Source organism: Thermobia domestica, chromosome 11 (assembly GCF_964235325.1).
Source record: "Thermobia domestica chromosome 11, izTheDome1.hap1.1, whole genome shotgun sequence".
NCBI classification, from domain to species: domain Eukaryota; kingdom Metazoa; phylum Arthropoda; class Insecta; order Zygentoma; family Lepismatidae; genus Thermobia; species Thermobia domestica.
This window is the reverse complement of record NC_137464.1, coordinates 124672052-124697539: the sequence shown is the minus strand read 5'-3', so window position 1 is coordinate 124697539 and position 25488 is coordinate 124672052. Positions and strand designations below refer to the sequence as shown.

Genomic DNA, 25488 nt, shown 5'->3' with positions numbered 1-25488 from the left:
ATATCTATAACTGTCTTCTTGTAAGAATATAATTTGATAATTTCGAAGAGTACTTTTAATACTTATATTATGTGTATAATCAGGAAATTTATATTTGTGATAAATTTCATAGGAAAAGAGTTATAAATACGAAAATCATAAAGAGTAAAATAAAATGTAACTAAATGGACAAGAAAATTTTATTTTCGTTTTATTGTTCTTATTTACTGCTCTTTTGACATGAAATTTACAACATACTTGTCTTTGCCGATTATACACATACTAACATTATAAGAAATACCGGGCGAATTCGTTATCAAATTATAATACTAAACAACATATTTATAATTATGTGACAATAATTTTGGACATGAGTGTACATACAGAGACCTGTTTATCTTTGTTAGGTGTTGGTCTGAACAACACGATCCTAAGGATCATCTAGTTTCTGTCATGCTTCTTGGCGTCCGGTAATGTTACGTCTAGCAACTTTCTCTCAGGCTCGTGGCAGTCAGCACCTTGATATTGGCAACCAGCGCCAGTCGTGGCAATCAGCACCAATAATTGGCTGTGGCAGTCAGCACCCGTGGCAGTCAACACCCCACCTGTGTCGAGGCGGGTTTTTATTATGTCCTTTTCATTAAAATGCGTACCTAAATGGAAATGAGAGTTACCATACAGGCCGAAAATTAAATGTCAAACGAGCTGCTAATGTTACAGAGATGAAAGTTGTTATATAGCCTATAAACTCTTTCTTACAGAAGTGTCCACATGCTATAGCGTTTTCGAAAATTCTGCTTCTAAAGAAAGTTAGGAGAATTTCTAAACTATGTAAATATCCCACTTTGTATTCATAAAATGACCAAAGTGTATAAACGTTTGAGCTGTTTAAAATTGGTTTTCGAACATAATTAGCATTTTGATTGACCTTCTTTTTTATTTTACTCAACTCACCTTGACTGGAAATAACAATCTTAAAGGGAAGAAGGGAGAAAGAAATTAACAATTTATCATTACACGTTCCAGAAATACTAGTTCTTGAAGTGTCGGAAAGGAGTTGTATTTGTTTGATTCATAATGCAAAGGCTCTGGGTTCAAATCCTACTCGAGTAACTACTTTAAAAAATAAATCTTTTACGAGAAATGCTCCCTTTCTCTCGTACTTCTGGATGGAAACGTTAGGTGTTCGAGACTACTGAAATTAAGATAAGTACACTAAAATTAAGAAAGGAGATTATTATATTAGCAAAGTTTTGATTTTTATGTCTCCTTGCTCTCTCTTACCTGCCTTGTAAATCGATTATGGTTGATTAGTAAATCAAATGGATCTTCTAGGCGATAGATGCTATATGTCTTTCTTTCTTCTCTCTCTACCTAATTCAGGGATCGCGGTGGCTTAGTGGTAGAGCGTTCACCTGTGGTGCGTGGGTCCCTGGTTCTTTCCCCGCGCAAGGCAAGTGAACTTTGTGGTGGAAAAACACCGAGTGCGTGGGTTATCCTGTTTCCTCCCACTTTCTTCATTCTACCATTTCACTTATTTCTCATAATCACCGTCTCCTTTAGCCTAGGCAGCATAATGTGGGACGTAAAACTCAAAGATTTCATTTCCTCTATCTTATCCCTGGAGATGAACGTTCCTACAAATGGACAAGCAGAGTCAATTTTCAAAAATAAAAATATCTACACTGTCACTGATACATATTGTGGTGCTTGTCTTAGCGTATCAGACAAAAAGTTGAGAATTTAATCTTTTGCCATTTTGGATTCGAACTGCTGTATTGAATTAACTTCAGTTTGCATGATGCCGCCCCATCTTAATAAGATTCATACTTAAAAACTAGATTTCTATCAAAAGAGATCTTCTTATCACATTGTGCAGTTTTTTAAAAATTATTTAAATTGTACATCACCTAATTTTTACTGTTAACCTAATGTTTCAATGGACAGTTAGCAGATATTTCCACGGAACGCTTAAATTTTAGCAGTAACCACTACACACTGTATATTATGGTGAGTCAAGAAAAAGAAATGCTTTATGTTCAATATTTTAACATTCTTTATAAAATTGTCCTTTAATCGTTGTTAGATAAAAGCAGAGGCGGCGAAACCTCCCGGGTTGCCCGAGCTATAGCCTGGCCAATATTTAGGGAAGTATCAATTAAAAAAATTCACGACGTATTAAATATGATAATAGAATCAAGTAATTAGGAACCATTCTCAGTTTTTCCGTGGAATCAATTATTGACATCGATGTAATAATAAAAACAACGTTCTACTTCCAAAGACTGTGTGTGCTGCTTTTGTTTTTCATCCATCCTTACCTACCAATAGTTGTTTTTCCTTCTTTCTTCCGCTTTCAACTACCACGCGAACACTGTAGAGATAAAATTCTGTCTAATAAACTAGAGCAGTGATTCTTAAACTTTCCGATAACGCGGACCCCCTTTCATTTGCAAAATGATCTGAGGACCCCTTTGCAATGCTATCTGAAATTTCACATGGTATTAAAAAATATACTAATTAGAATTACCACTGAGGAGAAAAAAATATAAAAAATAATGCAATAAGTAATTTATTCTAAAGATACAGTACATGATTGTTTCCTAGTGAACGAAATTTTAGTTGAGAATACAATAACTTTCAAGACTGAAAATCAATGTCATTTTTTTCTAAATAAGAAAATCCGCTTGATAAACAATGTTCTCAAATGTGGGGTCATCAATGTGAGGAATTCTTTCTGTTTATCCATAATAGCATTGACATCTGGAATAAGTTTTGTCACCATCAATCTTAGATCGATTCCACATTAAGACGATTTCGCTTTAAGGCTTTAATACTGCAAAGAGCAGAAAAGGTCTGCTAACATAAGTGGTAGGGAAAGGCATCAAATGTTGCAATGCCCTTTTAGACAACTCTTCATATTCACAGCCAGAAATTTAGGAAAACATTTAAATTTACAAACATAGATATAATTCCTACTTGCTTTCTTTGTAGTAACCGAAAAAATACTTCTTGCATTGCAGTTGTGAGTTTCATTTTTTTTACAACACATTTCAATTTTTAGGCGTCGCGGACCCCCTAGCTAGGTCCCGCGGACCCCACTTTAGGTTTACTAGAGAACATCCTGCTTAAATAAAAAAATATAGATGCCATTTGCTGGTGAAATATCTTTTTATTATTTCTATAACGTCACTCATGGTGCATATCCCACGAACGAACGGGTACAAGAAAAAGGGAATGAACCTATGCAGTAACAAGTATATATATGTGTAATAGTATTTATTTTCATATTTTCCTTGACACAACATTGATCCAAACAATTACAGAAAAGTAATATCAGTGGCACTGGCGCAAATCCTGGGGGATGAGGGGGAGATGTCCCCTCCAATCTTGGAACTGGAGGGACTGTCCCCTCCCAATAATCCGATTTGAAATGTGTTTTTGGAGGAAAAATGTGATGATTTGTGTCCGATTGCAATTAAGGAGAGTACAATCTGACCGCCTCCCAGTGCTAAAAGCAACTCCGCTCCCCTGATCATCAACAGCATTGTTTTTTAACTTCATAAATATTATGAACATTACTAAAAAAAAAGTTATTGGAACGGTCTTACACCCCTCCCACGCCTCAGTGTTGAAGACATTTGCGCTGCTGGAGGCGACACAAGTGTAATCTGAGCGACACTGAAAAACCTGTTGAAGCAAAGCTAGTGTTAAAAATGTATTTACTCTCTGTACACACAAAACTCAAACTTATGAGAAATTTTATCAAAAATTAATTGGTTCGGTGTTTAGCGTTCCTTTTTAGCCCTGAAGCTATAATACGTTGTGGTTCTGCATCCTAAAGTGGAATTCGAACCGGATGAACTGTCATCGATCTCCCTAGCTTTGGTATCGAATTGCCACAACTCACTATTAGGTTCACTGAAGTTCTTGACATAAGCAAAAATTTATTTAATATCCTTATGGTATAATAGAAAAGTTTTTTTTTTTTTTTTTTTTTTTGCTATCCAATTCAAAAGATTACCTACCATTCCTATCTTATTATTATTATTTCTACAAAGTATAGAATATATAGCTAGGTAATAAATAGTACTTCGAAGGTGTTGATTTTTAAATAGCATTTTCTTCTTGGGATCCCCGAATAAATATTTTAATTTTAATTTATTCTCTGTCTATGCAGAAACCAACCCTTTTTATCTCATAGCAGTTGCATTGTTGTAGGTATTCATTATAGCATTATTTTATTGTTATAGAAATTTTATTGAAGCAAAGAACTGTTAAATTGTTAGATTGGAAGTGTAGAAAGAAGACGTTTCTCGAAGCAGTTTGCTCACAAACAAGAACGAAAAAGAAAAATAGTTTAATAATGAAAGGTACGTGATGTGACAATTCATTATATATTAATATGGTATGAGTATCATTGTAACCATGACAACAAATAAAAATATTGATAGTGCAGTTGTAAATGTGCTACGAAACAGTGTTTCGCACCGATATAAAAGTCTTTCTTCTCTTAGTTTATAGGACAAGAACAACTGAAAATGGAATGTACCAAAAATTCAATACCCTTTCGTGGCCAATTGGCTAATGCGCGTGAATTTCGTTAGTAGGTACTCGCTCTTGATACACACTCGAGTAATAGTTCAAATCCTCACAATGATGATCCAAATTAATCAAGTAACAAATATTTTGTTTAACATCCCACAATAATGTTCTTTAGGCTAAAAGGTGAGATGATAAATGCAAGTAAGCTATCCTCGAAGAGTTAGGAACGTTTAGCAAATGACAGAATTCAGAAAAGAAGGCTTGGATTGAGTTCAGTGTTATCAACAGATGCTTTCAAGAAATATTCAAATGACGCACAGAATGTGATAATAGTTAAATTTATAGCTAACAGAATTGAATAACAAAGTAAACAAAACATTTCCTGACTTTAGGGTACTAACTTAAGCTCCCGCATTGATTAGAAGTATTAAAATCCCTTGAATTTTTCCTTCCTTAACAATTCTTGCTGTAGTTCTAGCTACATTTTGTAGTATTATTGGTCTAGCACAACACTAAAAGTAAGTAATATGACGTTACTTTCTACACGACAAAGGAAGCCGACAATTGCAAACGTGAGTAGATAAACTAGAGAAAGTGTTGTAACGTTAATTGTTACATGGGGAAAGTAGGTCTTGATTTCTAAAAGGTCTGACTGTTTCCTGGAAAAGTTAAATGACATTAGATGATGTGAATGACCCTTGACGTCATTAGAACCATGGTTCCTGAAGAGTGCCCCTCTGTAGGGACTTCCTATAGCCCATGGCCTCTCAAAATGGCCCCCAGAAACTTTTTGATGGTTCGTATGCGAAAGCATACTTGTTGTTAAAGTGTTCCCTGACTTTCCACGTTCGATACTAGGTAGTGTAGAAAAAGTATTGTTAAAACCCTTAGCTCTGGGGCCCCATGGATCTTTTATAACTCATGTATTGGTTAAATTCCTCAAAAATGGTCCTTACAGAACCTCCTATGTGTGTTTTTACCATCTCCATTCCTATGGAAAGTCGGTTTAAAAACTAAGTTTCGTAGGAATAGAAAAGAATGGTAATGGTACCCGACACTCCCACGCCAAAAGCGTGCACAGTAACTGCTTAAAAATGGCATTAGAAATTAAGTTTCGTAGGAATAAAGAAGAATGGGAATCGAACGTGGGACTCCCAGGTTAAGAGCATGCGCAGTAAGTGTTTAACATGGAGGAGTAGAGGAAGAAATATTTTTTATTCATTTATTCATTTGAACACCCAATGAGTGTAATCGTAGTAAAACGCGCACACTTGTGAGGTGGGGTAGATGAAGAGAATCCAACAGGAATGGAATACAGGATATGGAAGAAAGGAACATTTTATTCATTTATTTTATTGTTCATTACTTCATATGCATAAGCATACGAGCACTTTAAAATGTGTGGTGTTGGTACATATACAGAGCGTGGTCTTCATAGTTCTTCTTGGCTAAAGTGTGGAGACTAACTGAAGATTTCGCGGGCTTTTGGAACCCGAATGGACGGTAGTTAAAGTTGGTGTTGTAGGGTAATTACCGTATTGCTAAGTGACATCACATAATACTACCAATGCATTAGCAAAGAAGTTTGGCGCCGCGGTGGGTAGACATCACAGAATGCCGACGACTAATAGGAAAGAAGTTTGGCGCCGCGTAAGGTGAACACATAATTACCTTGTGGGTATAAAATACTTTAAACAGGTTGTAAGAGAAAAAATATATAAAGATACATCATACAGTCCTATGAAAAAAACGATCATTGCAATAGTAATATTGAAGCATCATCATCTGATGCTGAATGAGTAATAAACGAATCATCGTCAGATGAAGAATTTGATATTGACGCAATAGAATCACCACTGCTATCAGTTTCCAAAACCCCACCCTTATCTCCGCCTGTATTATCAAGAACATCGAGATTTTGGAGTTTAGAGTGTTGTTGTAATAGTCAAAAAATGGACCGTGAATGTATAAAGAAGGCTATTGAAAAATAAGATTTCAACGGTACATTAATATGCGACAGTTGTATAGAAGAATCTTTCATTATTATGCTCATCATTGTATGAATGTAAAGTCATTGGAAATCCGAGCTTGGAGTATTATAGCAAGTCCTAGTGTTGAAGATGTGTTTTACTTGTATGCAAATACACACATTATTGGAATATTAACAAGGGAAAAATTATAAAACATACGTGGAATTATTAAATGATACGTTTTATTAAGAGAAAACAGACGGAAATCGGACATTACGGATTGAAAAAATGTATACGAATAGTAATAGTGTTTCATGTGTGTTATACTGGTGTGAATATTAATGCGAATTGTGTATTAAAAACAGTAAAAATATACTTACGTGATAATAATCCAATTGAATGCTTGGAATGCAAATTAAATATTCTTCATGATTGTACTCATCTTAATAATACTGGAACATTTGCATCGAAGTACTAATCTTTTGATAAAACTCTTAGTGAACTTTTTAAGGTGTTTGAACAAGAACATAGTGAAACCTCATATTCTTTATGCGTAAAACTTGTGATCTTTTTTTTTAAAAAAAGAAGTTGGACAAATTATACCGTTTTTCATTCATCACACAAATGAAATTTCACCATGCGCAAATCAGTATATTATTGATATTCAAGATTTTAAAATGTCTGATAATGAATTTATCATTCGTGAGTTTTGTTTAACTGCATGCGATGATACAATAAATTTCCATTGCTTGGGAAAATCACCAATATATTATAATTTATTGTCATTAGGTTGCCAAAAACAAATTGATTGGCTAACATTAAATTCACACGGTTTGAAGTGGGATAGCAAAACTGCATACACTGTCATTCATACGCAACCTTGTATATTAATTATGTGCAAAGAATTCAACCTTTTATTGTAAAGATTTACAGAAATCTCCGGATTAAGATAATATTTGCATCAGATAGTGTTATTGATTTAGAAAAAAATATTGTCGTTCATTAAATGAATTGTGTGGAAACACATTTAATGAATATTGTTCTTTTAACAAATATTGTAAAGAAATCAGGATGTGCATATCGTAAGGCACAACTGTTAAATTATCGGTGAAAATATGAAAGATCAAGAGCATTAACTAATGCATTATCAAGATTGTAATAAGGAATTGTAAATAAAATGCAGGAATATAATTTTTTAAAGAATATTGTAAAATTTCTAAAAAATTTTAATTATAAAATTGTAAATATAAATAAAAATTTAAAAAATTGTAAATATATATAATATTTTTTAAAAAAATTGTTTACATGTTTATAAACGATATCATTCTTTTTCAAATTTTTCTTGTTTAACATTTTTAAACATTTTTGAAATGATTGAGGGCGAATAATATAATGCAAAAAGAATAATACAAAATATCCGCACATCACAGAATCATCGTCCTGATATTGTCGACTATTTGTAAAATATATTTTAGTATTTTTTGATAAAAAGTTTTTTATTTCCTTGAAAATATCCATAGTAAGACTATCAAAGTAATATCCTTGTTTTTTCTCATCGATGTAGACCAACTCAAAGCGATCCACTTGAATGGGATGTATCAAGATTAATCACGAGTGCAGCAGGTGGTTCTACCATTACAGGAAGTTTGTCAATTGGATAAATCCCAGTAACCCTTGCACCAGTCACTTTATCAACTAGTAACACTATTAAGAATTCGTCACTATACATGATGAAGATTATTTTCGTAATTGTAGTAGGTATGGAATTATCACTTATTCACATATAAAACAATCATACACTTTTACATATTCACTATACAGTAATGATTCATGAATACTGCTCCTGTACTGTCCGAAACGGTGTTAAAACTTAATGCTATATTCTTTGGACAGTCTATTTCTTTTAAATTTGAAAAATTTCTTTGAATAATTTCTTCAAGAAAACACTTTCTAGTTATTCCGTAAGTGGAAATACTTGTAGTATTTCAACAATATGTTTGAAGTATTTCCTTAAGATGAGAATGCTCTCCATCGCCTTCGTGTCAGGTAATGCCATACACATTCTCACTTAGATACTTGTTTGTAGTTATGATCGGCTCAGATAATTTATTTAAAGGATATGGTGGTTTAAATATCCAAGTTTGAAAAAAGGGAACGTCAGGATTTACAATTACTAACCCCTTTACAATAAATTCATCATTATCATGGAAAGCAGAGAAGTGCACAACAACCCTCATTACGCTCAACAGAATAAATTAGAAGGTGTTATCAGTATAAATATTTCTATCTTTGCCTACTTGTGCTAAGCAATCAAATTGTGCGTGCACAATGCATGTAATAGGTTCAGTTAAAGTTTCTGAAAATCATACTTTTAAATTTACAGGGGAATCACGTACTACGCACGCAATCCCATGTGTTGTCATCTAAAGTTCCTGAATGAAGTCAGAATAAAAACATACAGAGCATAACCATTAGGATATTCATCAAGAGTAACAGTATAAGAATAATTTTGATAATATACACCAGTGCCTGAAATTAAAGTTTAGTAGCTTTGAAGGTATAAATCATTATTAAAATCAGGGGTGAGGGGGTTGGGAGGAAATGATTTTGAGCCGATGTGTAATTGCAGTTAACATTATGTTTCGCAACTCATAGGGATTAAGATGTGATTTTCCATTCAAGGTTGTATTGGAGATGAAACAAATAACCTAGCTTTTAGGAATATACCCAGGAAGCGATTAACAAGGTTGTAAGACTTTACTTGTGCGGGAATAGTATAAGATCTTGTCTCTACTCTTGTGAGAAGTAAATTGCCGTTTCCGAAACCATTCGCGTATTTAATTGCACAGCTAAATCTGTATAGTGTTGTAAACAAACGGTTTTTTCTGTGAATTTTTTTTTCAGTTAAAACATCGTTCTTTTTCATGTTTTTCTTCAAATGTCTGTTTTTTCTGGCAACTATTATTTATTTATGTTGCAGATTATTGAAATAATCAACAGAACTTGAGTGCAAGCCCTGGTAACTTACAAATCGTTTGTTTCTTTGCACCTATACCAGAAAAATTGCGTATTTCTTTCGGGCCCAGGTCATTTTTGGCGTTTTCCTATATTTTCAGTTAGTAACTTATTGCTCAAAAACCATTCATTCGATTGACGTGGTTAAGGCCTTGTTTTTTTAGAAAATGGATGTAGATATTTTTTTGTTTTTTTGTTTCATTGCAGTGTTGACAACGGGTGGGAAATTATTGAGGGAAATGTAGGGGTGAAAATTTTAAAAAATCCCTAACCGAATTTGATTTTTTTGGTATCTAGCACCACTGCTGCTATATCGGTTCAAGTCACCTAAAATTCTTTGGTGTGTTGACAAGGTACAGTGAAATCCTGAAGTCGCTGGCTTCCATTCAAATTGGGAAAGAAAAAATTCTCTGTCATCATACACATGAAATTTTGACACTTTTTACGCATCAGAAGCAAAAATCAATAGATATGCCGGGGCTACAGCTTCTCTAATTATCCTATTGAAACTTTTTATGGTGCGTTGTGTAGAGAAAAGAGGAAGCTTTCAGATAGTGGTACGTTTCTTTAAATGTATTCAGCAAGAGGGTAGTAATAAAGGGGAAAAGGGAAATTTTTCGAATTTTTCACTTGAAATCGAAAATTAATTGTTTTGGCTGGAAGCACTGCCATCAGACAGACGAAAACTGATAATATAGAATTTTACCTGCATAAACACCTGGATCACCAACTGCTGTCAGTGCCGAGAAAATATACGTGTAAGTTGGGTTGCATTTGTTTAGGCGTTCTCACAACTGCAAATAACCAGGACCTTAAGTAATGGAATTATAACAGTCAGGGGTCCAGGTACTTATGTAAGTAGCTGTACCCCTCACGTTTTAAGATGGGTGGTTGTGGTCGTGTGCTTAATCATGGATGCTTATGGACTTATAGAGATTAGCTCACTCGCTTTCGTAGCTATTGAGAATCAGTTATGAACCCCTGTGAATGAGTGTGCAGTGGACCAATTTTGTACCTCTAATGTTCTAAGAAGGGTGTTTGTGGTCCTTGCTTACACGTGGTTACTTACGAACCTATGGAGGATCACTCACTCTCTTGGATGGCTGTAATATGACTCGTCGATCTGATTACTTCTTATAGTCACAGATGAATCAGATCATACATATATGTATCATATATGTATCATACACTTCATGCTCGAAACTGAGTGAGTCCTTTGACACTGTTACGTTGTGTAGTCTGGAGGGAGCAGTTATGTGTTAAAAGCAGCAAATGAGAAGTGTTGCTTTTGTGGTTCCAACACGTGACGTTATGTTTCGTCAACGCTATTGTGATTGAAGTATAACTTTGAAAGAAATGATTGATAAAAGAAAATGGTCTCATTAAGATGAAGATGATGCTCTATCATGGTTTATGCACCATATTTGTGTTTAGATATCTCCTTGAGTTTGAATATGATGCCTATAGAGAAATACTTTATAAATATGAGACCTGTATATCAGTACTCTTTTTATGACTAGGAAGGCGCAACTGTACATTAAATTAAATTACGGTTCATACATTTGAGTATTGGTCTTGCGTAAAACACCAGTCATCTTAAGACACCAGATTGACAATAACTAACTGAACTTTCTTTATGTGTATACATAGTATGCCTCATACCTACCACCTGATATTACTTCTCATTCGTTACTTTCTTCAAATGCTCCTGCCTCCTTCATATCATGTACGAGTAATATTATGTCCTATGGCAGAGTACCTTATGGTCAATAGGATCCTATTGATCCCTCAATATATATGGTCAATATATACATGAATTGATAAATACATAAGGGCTAAACACGTCCTTACTGTTGTTGTATGGGCCAAAAATGACTTCCAAGGAATTGTTCCTAGCTGTGCACAAATTGCAAATAGTGATCGAACTTACAACGCTAGTCACGGGAATGATCCTGTTTAAGATGTCACCTCATTTTTCTACATAGAAGAAGGGCGAAGCAAAATGCATGACTGTTATCTGTTAACAAATATTTATATTCCATTTCTTGTTATAAAATGATAATTCTATCTGTGAATCCATAAATGTAATAATATTATTGCGTTCATGTGTAAACCTAAGAAACATCTGACATACTGTATATCTTTTCTGTTCCTATGAATACCTTCGACTATATTACATTTTCCTTCCTTCTGTGGTAATAAGAATATAATAATAATAATAATAATAATAATAATAATAATAATAATAATAAAGGAATAACATAATTACAATACCAAACAGATAAACATTATCTACTCATTCAGAAAAATTAATAATTGCCACGACGGGATTTCAACCTAGGTAGCTGCAATGTGAGTTTCCTGCTTTTACAATTTTTTTAATACAAATCGCCCCAACCGGAGTATTGTTCGCCACTGGCACCTCACGTCCTTTCAACGTATTCCAAACACTACAGAGACACGAATACAAAAATACTGAGGACAGTTAAAATTCCGACCTTGTTTTTCAGAAGAATTCGAACCCCTAGTTTATTGCGTCTCATGATCAGAAGCCGAACGCCCGAGATCACTCGGCTAGTGCCACCGGCTCAATTTGCCACAAATTCCTCATATGAATATAAGAAAATAAACTAGTAGTTATGGAACATAAACAGAACTGACTATTTCTACTCGTGTTAATACAATTCAAAGAATGTGAAAATAATTTCTGTCGCCTTTTCTTCTTTGGAAATTAGAAATTATTGTAAAGACGAAAAAATGTAAATCGGGACCATCCATGCAACCGATGACCGTAGCTTAGATTCTTTTCTTTTCTGGGGGGCAAGCATTAATAAGCTTATTTGCCCCCCCTAGAAAAAGTTGTTTTTCTAATTCTTGGGCCCCTCTTTCCAACTTTCTCTTAATGTTTATGGCGCCCCGGAGCCTGTGGGCCCTCCCGCACGGCAAGGTCTGCGGTTCCGTTAGTTACTCCTTGGGCTTATTCTATACGTGACAAAATTATTAAGGGGACAATATTGATAAATCTCAAAGCCTTACGAATAAATATCATTTCTAGAGCCCCTAATAGTAGACATATATTACTGAAATGGGTCCACGACTCATTTTTGTTCTATTTACCTTTTGTGTGCTGTTTTGTTTGTGTAATGTAGCTACCCTACTTGATTCTTTATTTAATTTCATGTTCGTATCATATATGGAGTAAGAAATTTTTTTCTCAAAATGGGCCCCCTCGAACGGCGGGAACTTCTTTGGGGGGAATTGTCTCCTATCCCCCACAAGTTACGGCTCTGCCGATGACGTAGCCTCAACTTGAAGAACGTTTCGTGATATTTTCCTCATTGAGGAACGTCTATATAACTTGTTTTTGAGTTAAACAAGGTAATCTCGAGTAAGTCATTAAGACACTCACACAAGTTGCTTATATTTTCTTGTTTATATTTTTATTTATATTTTGTTTATATTTGTTTTTGTTATATTTGAGTATCTTGTTTATATTTTTGCATGAAACGATTTTATCTAGGTATTAGTTTTGGTGGAAGGTTAAGTGGCGCGGTAGGTGAGTGATTAGCGCATTGAGCTTCTTTTTGACAGACCCGGGTTCGATTCCCGGCCAGGCTGAAACTTTTTCATTCAATTTCACAATTTCAATGCATATTCAGTGTGACAAGCAAGATCTTCTCTTCTCTAGAAAGAAAAAGTTGTTGGAATAAGGAGAATTGGAGAAGGTCTGTCAATGGAGACAGTGATTTACAAACTTATTTCCAGCAGTTGTTCTAGATTTTATATTTTCAGCTACTTTCAAGCATTTTCTGATTCATATGTGATCAGTGTTTTTATTTCTTTGAATATAAAGTATATAATGAAATAATGCGTTACTTACACAGCAATATTGAGATTAACATATGATGTTCATTGGACAACACGCTCTGAGCCAGACAGATTGATCTCAGAATAGAGAAATGTTTCGTGCGTCATCTACTCACAATTTTACTTGCATAAAAACCTGACTCAGTGCTACCAACTGCTGTCAGTGCCGAGAAAAGTTACATGTAAGTTGGGTTGCATCTGTTTAGGCGTTCTCACAATTGAAAATGACCTGGACTCGAAGTAATGGAATTAGAACACTTAGGGAGGAGATACTTTTGTAAGTGGCTGTACAAAGTTGACCCACCTCACACCCATTCAAAGTAACCACAGGGGTACGTGTATGATCTTTAATAGTCACAAAGAGAGTGAGGCACCCTTTATTAGTTCATAAGTACCCTACACAAGAACCCATCTTAAAACGTGAGGGGATGTAAGGGGCGCTCTCTTGTAAGTGTCCAAATGCCAACCTCAATTCCTCGTAGTGCACCCTGAATACTACATTCATTGTAGTGCAGACTAATGGGGCTCTGGCGACTGATGACACCAGGATAAACATGCTATAATGAGAGGAGGTTAGAATGATGTTTTGTTTATGTTAGTCTGTGTTTGTGCAATTGTATTTACGTGACGGGAGCACATTCCCATTAAAAACTAATAATAATAATAGCAAAAATAATTAAAACATGATGGGTACAAGATGATCCACATTGATACATGTTATTTTCATTCCTTTGTTTCAGGATTGCTGTTACAGAACTTATTATGAAAGGGAGGGATATATCTCCCTCCCTTTCACAATATTTGTATCAAATGTGTTATAAACAAAGTGACACTGTTCACAATCACTTCACACACTTTCAGCACAAACAATTAGTCAATACGTTCTTTTTCCTATTTCAATTATGCACTTCCACTTGTCTGTGACAGCAATCCTGAAAGGAAGGAATGAAAATAACATGTATCAATGTAGCCAATATGAATTTAGAAACATCCATACTGACTAACAAGAATAATGACCTGTATTGAGTACTGTTCGGAAACCTAATACCTCTCTAATTAACTCGAAAGGTGGATAATTGCGTAAATTCAAATGAATACATCAAGAAACAAATGAAATTGAATATAAATTTCTTTGATGCTGCAAGTAAATGGCTACAGGCAAATTGTTATCGATCTGAACCCATATATTCACATGGTCAATATCGTGGAATGCCTGGTTTATGTTGAATTTGGAATCGGATCCCACTGAGTGCCCAAAATGCAACTTTGTGGTGTTTTAGTACACATATGAGACTACAATCTGGACAATTTTGAACAAATTCACCGGTACATTTCTATGCGAAATTCAAAATTCAAATTTGAATTTGAATTTTTGAAATGCTATTTTTGCTGTACAGGTCTCTTCAACATAGTACAACTTGTAGAACAATCTTTAAGCTTTCCAATGGTATATGTTCTACGTCTCTAGTGCACATATTAACAATTTTATGACAATTTTAAATAATCACCAACTGAAAAATGCCTTTTTTGACATTTTTGAACACCCTGGGAGGGGTCACTTTCAAGAGGAGAATAGTAATATTTGGGATTTTTAAAAATCTCTCACTGTAATAAAGCTGTGCACCAATTTTTACACAAATCAGAGATAGTCAAGTCTGATGACTTGTTGATTTGACATGGAATGTCCCAGAGTTAGTGAGACCTGAAAGCGTGGGATCAGTAAGTTCGAAGTGGTAGATATCGACGCGAAGAGAAACACAAACATACGTTCGTAAGGCACGTCGCAGGACATGTTCAAAATATTCACCATGGACAGCAATGCATGCATAACAACGCCGGATCATGGATTGGTTGATCATTTTGAAGATGCCTGAGTCATAGCAAACATTTGCACGGGCATTATTGATACGTTGTTCCAAGTCCTCGACAGGATTAGCATACAACACGTTTTTCATGTATTCTCAGGGATAAAAATCCAATGGATTCAGGTCCGGAGACCGGGCAGACCTATGCACTGGACTAGCATGCCCGATCCAGTGTCTTGGGAAGTTGTTCAACCACCTGGAGACATTCCCACTAAAGTGCAGAAAGCCCCAACATGTCTTATACCACATGTTGCGGTGAATCGATAGGGGAGCATTTTCCAGTAATTCGGGCTGTGTATTCTGCAGATAAGTCAAATACTGTGCTCCATTCAGTCTCCAGGGTAGCATATATGGGGCGATCAGTTGATCATGGACAATCCATACTATACATTGAGTACAAATCGGTGTTCATGTTGAGTGACAGCCATGCCATTGGATTGTGCATCTGCTCACGTGTGTATGTTATGTATGTTGATGATACTGTCCTTTATAAACGTGGCCTCGTCAGTGAACAGTACTGATGCCTGAAACAGCATGATGGTAGTGGTCTGTTGAATAAACAACTGTCAGAATGCTTCACATGGTTGAAAATCCGCTTCTGTCTGTCGTTGAACCCTTTGCAGGTAGTCTGGGTAACGCACGTCACACAGTCATTTGACTAACATGCATTACACACATAAGTTTCCTCGTATCTGGAACATTGTCCATAGCTTCTAACACATGTGTATGTTATGTATGTTGATGATACTGTCCTTTATAAACGTGGCCTCGTCAGTGAACAGTACTGATGCCTGAAACAGCATGATGGTAGTGGTCTGTTGAATAAACAACTGTCAGAATGCTTCACATGGTTGAAAATCCGCTTCTGTATGTCGTTGAACCCTTTGCAGGTAGTCTGGGTAACGCACGTCACACAGTCATTTGACTAACATGCATTACACACATAAGTTTCCTCGTACCTGGAACATTGTCCATAGCTTCTGACACATGTTGGTCCATAACAGATGTTCGCACACGACTGGGTCGACCAGCATCTACATGGGCAGGTAGTACGTTTCCTGTTTCATACACGCGCCAATAAATTTCTACAAATATCCACTACGATGGTTGCCGTCTGTTAGGAAAACGCTGCTGATAGAGTCGTGTTTCTTCATGCCCATTGCCATCTGCACGACCGTACATGAATAACATGTCGGCATGTTCGCGGTTTGAATAACGCAACAAGTTTCAGTCGAACACTGCCACTTGTCCTATTGAACGCTCATAGTACAATGACCGCACTTCTGTATTGTAGCGTTTTGAACACAAGCGCCATATGTGTATGTTAACCGAGCAACTACGTATTGAGCACCAGCGCCACTTCTAGCCTTTCTAGACTTCCATCTCTAAGCTTACTAATTTTCGATATCTACCGCTTCAAACTTTATGTTCCACGGCCGTCGCTAACTATGCCAATATGCAGTGGTGCTATTCAGCTGTTTCGCACCGGTTTGCTAAAACCTGTTGTTAAAATAATTCGTAGAACCGTTTGTTATACCCAGACATAAAAATGCATGGTCTAACCAACAGCGAAAGAAAGAAGCGAAGGAAATTTGTGAAAACACCTCTGTACTTTTCCCGCTCGTTTGCATTGTTGTGAAAATAAAAATAATCAACTTTGAATTGTTTCAATTCAAGAGGTAGACAGAAATTTGAAAGGGTGGGCGTCAAGAAATTTGAAATTTGTCTGAGGACAGATAAAGTTTCCCAGTCATGTCAATAAAAGGCTTCCAGGTCTTAATTGTAATCTTTTTTTGAGTGCTTCATATTTATATCGATGGGAATGAACATTTGAAATTTTCAGACAACAAAAGACTGGTTTTGGTAAAGCTTTGAAGCTGAATGCACTAAATCTCACTAACAAAAATACACTATTGTATATTGTCATAGGTTTTACCTTCTTTCAAGTTGGTTTTGTTTGAACGTGGCGCTATAAGAAACAGTTCTTAGTTCGAACCCAAGGTGATAAAATTGGCGTTGCGTTCTACAACGTACGAACTCTTGTATTTACCTTGTATGATATGTTTCCTAAGAAAATGAAAATGAAATCTTTGAGTTTTACGTCCCACGGTTATGCCGGTTAGGCTAAAGGAGACGGTGATGATGAGAAATGAACGAAATGGTGAAATGAAGAAAGTGGGAGGAAATGTTTGTCCACCACAAGGTTCACTTGGCGGAGGCTGGGATCGAACCCGGGACCTCAAGCTCCAAAGGTGAACGCTGTACCACTGTACCACCGTGGTTATATTCTAACTACATATATAACACTACATGAATTGACGTAAATTAAAGGGATACTTCCGGTTGGCGTGGAAAGTTGAAAGTCGGCATGATTATAGGTTTCCGGGACTAACTCAAGAAAATTGCCAAAAGTGAATATTTTTAATTTTTAGGGGTCTAAAGGAAGGATGAAGAAATTCCCCATGTTATTTAAATAAACCTTCTTTTGGACCTATAATCTCATGTTTTGGATACTTGGAATTGAAATAAAAATTTCAAAATTTACTTATATAATTATTATAATGAAATTATCCTTACGTAATAACATCCTCCTTGATTCATCTTTATAATTTGCAGACTAAATTGTTAGAAGAAAATTGCTATTTATAGGTTGGCGTAACTAGGACATTATGGAGGGACGGTCATGGTTACTTTCGAAAATTGCGAGAACTTCCATGCACAGACTATATTCAAGAAATCGATGGGTGGGCAAAGTATAGTCATTATTAAATACTCGTATGTCGAATGCAAATGCCACTAAAATAATTGTGCGTAAATTGAGGTAAATTTATCACATTGTTTTCAATCAGTAAAAGAAATATGGGTGGCCCCATCTTTTCTCCTGGGGAGAAGGGGGTACCCCTCTAGTTTTGCCTATGGTTGGGAGGGTTAATATATTTTCCTTTCTTGCCAACGCCCTAACATCCACGTCAGGAGATGCCACTGACCATGGCCAATATGCTATATGTTTATAGGAGAGCTCCTCCATGGCTAAGCGGTTAGCGTACGCGCCTTTGGCGCGGGAGACTCGGGTTCGATTCCCGGCGGGAGCTCATGTGGTTCGGATTCCACGTTAATCAGTAGGTCCACGTCTCATATAGCCTCGCTGTTGAAAAGGGACGTTAAACTAAAAGTCAACTCAACTCAATGTTCATAGGACCTTGTTTGCTTATCTCGGTCTCAGGATGCACCTTCCGACGTTTATTACATTAATTTACACTCCGTATAATAACATGTCTTTAATGTATGCGTATTGCATTTTAAATTATGTACTTTTGAATTAATCAAAATGGAATTCTAAATACCTACATTATGAAATTTTGATTATTGGTGAAACTCGAATTAATAGAACCAAATGTAACGAGATTAAAGTAGAATGGTAGTGATTGTTAGGAATACGTGCGTCACCGCTTGTAGAAGACACGATCTAATATTTAATAGAGTAATTTTTCTTATTCAGAACATAAAGATAATTATAAACAGTGTGTTTCAGCAGAACTCTCAATTATCATTGATCGTGAAAGATTACTTTTTAACGCCATAAAATTTGTTTTTATTGATTTTCTCGGAAACTACGCACCAGAGTTCTGTACCTGAGAGCATGAAGTGCGTAAGTCAAATTTCGGCGAAAAAGAGTTAAAACTAGTTTTGTATATCTTTCGGATGTCTGCAACGAATTGTTAGTTCTATTTTGTTCTATACGGGTTGCTGACGTAATTAACCAAATCTATAATATAGTATGTCCAATATGTATTTAGTGCTTAAGTAAGTTTTTTTTTTTTTTTTTAAAAAAAACAAGGATTTGTGACTTACGCACTTCACGCTCTCAGGTATAGAGTTTATTCTTGTGCATGTCATTTTGTTTTTCTGAACTTTTCGAAAATTGCGCATAAAGATTTACATTGACGCATATAATTTTGTTATACTCAGTGACATCTAATGATTGATATATGTCTGATTTGTGGACATTTTTCCTAGTCAAATGCTAAGCCTAATAGGTTAATATTGTAGACTTTTCTTTTCCTGTTTTCTTCTTTCTGGTTTGTAACTAAGAAAGAAAATTTGCTTGGAAAGTGGTAAGTAGGGAGAACTGAAGATGGAAGCAGGAAGGAAAAGAAAACACGCAAAATAATAATCTATCTTTCTCCTGTCAATAAACTTCTGGAGACAAAATGAAATGAAATGAAATCATTAAGTTTTACGTCCCACGTTTATGCCGGCTAGGCTAAAAAAGACGGTGGTTATAAGAGATGAATGAAATAGTGGAATGAAAAAAGTGGGAGGAAACGGGAGAACCCCGAGAAAACCCACGCACATGGTGTTTGTCCACCACAAAGTTCATGCAATAGACAAATAATGAAAGTAAATACTATGGTCCTAAATTAAAATGCACCTAACTATTCACTTTTAACATTTCAGAAAAAAATTGTAAAAACACGAAAACGGCACTGTAAAATTGGAGGAGAGGATCATGTCTCTCAACGAAACATTAGGGATTGTAGTTTTCTGAACCCCAGCTTCCAGTACCTGACACTCGCCAAATTTCGGGATTGTATTTTAACGTTACAAAACGAGATGTATTATTAAAGTCCTCCACCTCTTTCTCACTTATTATGGCTCAAAAGTCATAAATTAATGTCACATGTATATAAGGGGTAAAAGTGGATCTAAAAAGGTAGGGGGACGCATGACGTCACGCCGTCCCCGTTCCTATCTTCGCTCATTGTAATTGTTTACAAATTGGGGGAACGGCACAAATATTTTCTTGAAGTGGGGAGACGGCGTCCCCTGGCGTTCCCCCTCACTTTTACCCCTGATGCATATTATATTTATGAAATATACCGTAGTAATAATGATTGATTATTTCCCTCCGCGATACAACTTTCAAATTTCGTGCAAGGGAAGTAAGTCTCTGTACACAATATTGAATTTGTGTACTTGTATGAAGCAAAACGCTTCATATACAAAATGTCAGGACTTCGTATCTGGAAGTTCAAAAATATGTTTAAGAATTATAAAACTTTTAATGTAGTAGTAACTTTTCAAGTATCTTGTTCCGCTTTTTTTTATTGGTCAATTCTACGTAGTCAAAGCCTGATGATATGCGGTTTTCAACTATTTTTAAATTCTAATCAAAACATGGGTGGAAATTTCTTCGTAGTTAATACTTTCTGAGCCATTAATGGATAAACACAAACAGTCGTTATCTACTCGTTAGAGTTTTATCATATTAGAACTGAATATCAACAGGATGATTTTGATATTTTGAAGTTTATGGTTTAAATATGTTGTAGGATGAACTTAGGTCATCATAATTTACTTGTACTATCTAATAACGTGGCATTACACTATTTTGTAGGAAAAGAGCTTCAGAGGCAAAGGAAGGAGACATCTTCAGATACTAACCAATATGATAGAATGTCTCTGGAAACTGGGTGGTTTCATGTGTGGAAACCACCTCCCTCAAACATTTATATAAAACAGACAATAAAAGGACCTTTCGAGAAGCCATATTTAATAGAAGATGTACCGGTAATTGTCATGCGGAAAAAAAGGAGAAAGAAGAACGGAAGAAAATGTAATATAAAATATGCTTGCAATGTAAATTTACGTTCAGGTATACCTGATGCGTGGAAGGAGTATTTGGTATTTTCTGGAGTTAAGGAAATTAAAGATAACTTATGTGGCACTGATACTGTATTAGAAAACGTAAAGATCACCAAAAAAGTGACGCATTCGTGGAAAGTATGCACGGACGCTGGTATTCCAGATCCTTGGAAACGTTGGCCTGGATTACATTCCTCCATGGCATCTAACAGTGATGTAAGAAAGCAACAAATGAAACCACATATTTCCCCAGGTTACACAAACTTACGCGTAGCACATACACCAAAAGTTGTCTCAAAAGAGCGTCTGTCTAATAACAGTTTGTCTCCTCGTTTACTCTGTAACAAGTGCAAATGCAGTCCCACAATCCCTCCAATTGTATATTCTTATCAAAAGTTATCGAATCATAAAGAGAACATACATAAAGAAGCACAAAACACTATACATAGCGAACAATCTAACAAAGTTCTGAAAGGAAGAACACTTTTAGATGAAAAAACAAAAGATAAGGCTAAATCTCTGTGTTTTAAGGAAAGCGACGTCAGACAAAAGAACATGATTGATTCATTCCAATCATGTCATAAAAAATACAACCTCAGAGCTTACAGTGATAATCTACATATACTACATAACAATCAACTACATCCGTGCCAGTGCACAAAACTCAAAGAGACGTCAAGTAATGTAAAGTTAGAAAGTACTAAACATGATGAAAATGTAAACAAATCTCACCGAGAAAGAAAATTAGAAACAGTTACCGACAACAGACAGAGAAAATCATACAAAACTGAAAATGCTAAGGTTAATGATGGGGATAGACAAGACAAGCACAAGAGAAAACGCTTACACGAGGAATTGGAATGTGATAAAACTGAAAGGGTAGAATGTGAGTCAGGTAATATGCCGGAAGTTGTGGATACATCATTTTCATTAAGTGATTCTTCCTCTGAACATCAAGAAATTTCTTCTTGCTCTTGTTTATTAAAAAGTAAAATGTTCTGGTCCCAAGTAGCATGTAAATGTGATGAAACTCAAAGGAAGCAAATTTATTTCACAGACGCTTCTGTTCAAACCACTAATAGTTTAAACAGAATTGTTTCAAAAGTTAGTTCATTGAAATCAGTGGAAAACATAGGTGATCTCCCTGATATTTATTGCAGTAATGTTAGCACACAAACACCATACTCATACGAAAGCAATCCTTGCCACTCAAACTATTTTTGGGATGCTTCCTGCCAAACATTGCCATTTTCAGATAACTTTTCAGATGAATATTCACAGCATCTGAATTCGCTAAAGAATGTATTTCAAACAATTGGTGGGGATTCAAACCTACCATCTTCTTCCAAAATTATTCTGCGAAATGCTAGTACCCAAACAAGGTATAGTTTACAGAAGGTTTCCCAGACAAGCAATGCAATACAATGTTCACTTGAAGCCGAAAGAATATTTCAAGATGCTTCGATTCAAACATCACCGAGTTTGTTAAAAATTGCTTTACGAATGATTGATACTAAAGATTCTTCATCTAATGTTTTGCAGAATAATGCTATTGTTCAAACAACTTCTAGTTTGGAGAATTTACTTTTACAAACAACCAATTCAATCCAATATTCAGTTGAAGTGGAAAAAAATTATCTAGAGGCTTCAGTTCAAACGTCACCAAGATTGTTAAAAATTGTTCGACAACAAGTTGATGCCAAATGCTCAAATTCCTTAGATGAATCTAGAGATGATGGAAAGGTTGTTACACCCTGTAATTCATCAATAAAGATGACAAATGAAAAAGGGAATAAATTGTGTGAAAGATCTCAGACAAAGGAAACACATGAACATATTTCGGATACAAGAGAAGTTGAAAGTATTCAAGAGCTGTTTCCAGAAGCCAAGGAGGAAGAAAAACAAAACTGTTGTGATGTTACTGATGAAATAAATGAATGCAAAGATTCTGTGAAATTATTGATATTACGCGGTGATATTTTGTATGCAGATACGATAAATGACAGTGAATATGAAGAAATCAATTCAAAATATTTCTTGAAAGAACAAATAAGTAAAGAATCTCATGTGAATTTGGTAAAACACATATCAGAATTTTCTCCTTTAGTTGAAAAAGCTAATCATGAAACAAAAATATCTAACAGCATGATATCTAATATCCATAATTCCGAAGTCTATCATTGTAGAAGCAAGAATAATTTACATTCTGTATCCACCCATCAGCCCAAGGAATTAATAAATGAAACCATTCATAAGCATATTTCTGAAAATGAGTCTTCAATATTAGACAATACGAAAAATAAAAGGAAAGAAACGTACTCAAACATCGATACAGATTCTATTAATGAACATGAAAGTTACTGGAGTGATAACGAAAATAGGATATCGTTCTATTCTGATAAAAAAGGGATTGTTTTAACAGATTTAGATAACGATAATGATACGGGAGAAATTATAGTTATTCCAAAAGCATCTTCTCTGAATACACTTCATAAGTATTCTGACAATAAGCCAAGTATGAAAGCAGGTGTTTATGAAACTGAAAGGAATGTTGGGGATCAAATAGACAAAATGGAAGGAGAAGAACAAGGTCAGAGTAAAACATGTAATCCTTCCTCCAAAGACGTAAACAAAGCACAGCAAATAACGGTGGTGAATAAGGAAGAGTCGTTTACATGCAGTGGTTCGAGTGCCAACAGCGTCCTTAAATATTTCGATACACCTTCACTTCCGTTTTTGCGAACTATTTCTCAACCACTGGACACAAAATCTTCTTTCGAGAATAACAAAAAAGACATGAATATAGAAGATAATGTTTTGATGAGGTTTCAGAATGGTTGTACTAGTTCTGAGAAGACTGATAATATTTCTCAAAAACGCTTAAAACCAACTGAAAGCTCGTGTGTTTTTGAAAATATCAGTTCTGAAATTTTGATAAAATATCCTTCATTATTGAAGGTACGATCGACAGGTAAGGAGCTTCCAAATTTACAGATAACGGGTGAAACTGGAAACAATATTATTGTAGAAAATACTGAAGAACTGAGAAAGTACCATGTTCCTAGAAGTAGCTCAATAGTTGGTGAAGGTGACCTTCCGTTTTCAACGCTCGTTCTTAGTAGTGATTCTGAAGTGTCGACAACAAAGGAAAGCTTACAAGAAAGCGAAGCAAAAGCAAAATTGAGGGAGTCTCATGAAGTACATTCAACAGTAAAGCAAGATTCATGCAATGCACTTACGTTGACAAAAAATACAAAATATATATTATCTGAGAAAAGGGAAGAGAAACTTGTGGAAATCCAAAACCAACAAATTGTAAGTTCTTTTTGCCAGGGAACTGTAGAATGTACAGAAGCAAGTTTTCCACATGAAAACAACACTACGGCTCCGAATAATTTTCCAAACACTGGAAAACAAACTCGTCGCCTCAAGTGTCTGAATGTGCACGGAAAAGGAAATATCTTATCCAGTTGCAAGGAAAGCCAATTTCTAGAACCAATGTCGAAACCAACTCTTAAAGACACTAAATTATCCCCACGAAAAACAGAACGTTTGTCACTAAGTCACACTTCAGATACCAGTAACAATAATCCAAAAACTGTAAGTGGAGGTATCTATTTCGAGACTCCTTGTTCAAAACGAAGAAATTATCAAAAGCTTTTCTCAGATGTGGGAAAGGACTACCATAATGATACAAGGCAGACGTCAGAAAGAATGATAGAAAAATGTCACGGAACACAGCAAGAAGTAGATAATGTATATGAGGCACAAGCTTCGTCTACATCAACTATATCTTCCTCTGATTATATAAATAGTCTGTCCGATAAAAATATATATAATAATAATGCTTTGATAATGACACATCCTCAACAAGTCACTTGTTACAGTACAAAGGAATACAAGGAAGGAAACAAATGTTTAGAATACTCTGGCAAACAAACTTCCTCTTCAAAACATAGAAGTCCAAGAATTTCGAGAAGAAAGAGAAATATTTCTAATGAAAACAGAAGAGAAAGTTGGCATTCACCACCAGAAGAGAAATAACTTTACAGACAAAATACAGAATAATTTTTAACAACGTAAAACTTCTTTTGCTTTATAACATAAAACATCATTTATAAACAAGATTTGTTTCTGAGAAATGGCAAATATTTAACGATTATTTGTCTTCTCGCACTGATTTCGTTGAAGATGGAACATAATATGAGAGAACCTACGACACACAAAATTATTTGTATCTAAATAAATAATGATAAATTTTTGACAAGAATAAGTAGGTGTATCATCTCTGTTAATGAGCAAGCTTTAAGTTGGAAAGAAATTTAGAGAATCTCTGAAGTTTTTAATTCTCCATATTCTTGCTCATTTTCCTACTTGTGACGAAATAAATTTTAAATATCTCAAATACGAAATTGATTTATATTTTCATCAAAATTAAGGATAATTACAGATGTCAATCATTTCTAGTAATTAATAACCATCTCTATACACTTTATGAAATGATTCCTTCCTTTATCATATTGGCTGCCGGACATTAATCACTCAAGATTATGTAAGTCACCTTGTGTATCAATTTGATACACGTGGCAGCCAATGTGTTT

General features: G+C 35.2%; 1 protein-coding gene across 1 annotated transcript; it reads left to right on the top strand.

Moving 5' to 3' along the window:
• The first annotated feature begins 4269 nt into the window (after positions 1–4269).
• LOC145664423 (uncharacterized) lies at positions 4270–25278 on the top strand. Its single transcript, XM_081731106.1, has 2 exons — positions 4270–4352; positions 20640–25278. Exons 1-2 carry the CDS (start codon positions 4346–4348, stop codon positions 24929–24931), a joined length of 4299 nt encoding a protein of 1432 aa, XP_081587232.1. The 5' UTR covers positions 4270–4345; the 3' UTR covers positions 24932–25278.
• The last annotated feature ends 210 nt before the right edge of the window (positions 25279–25488 follow it).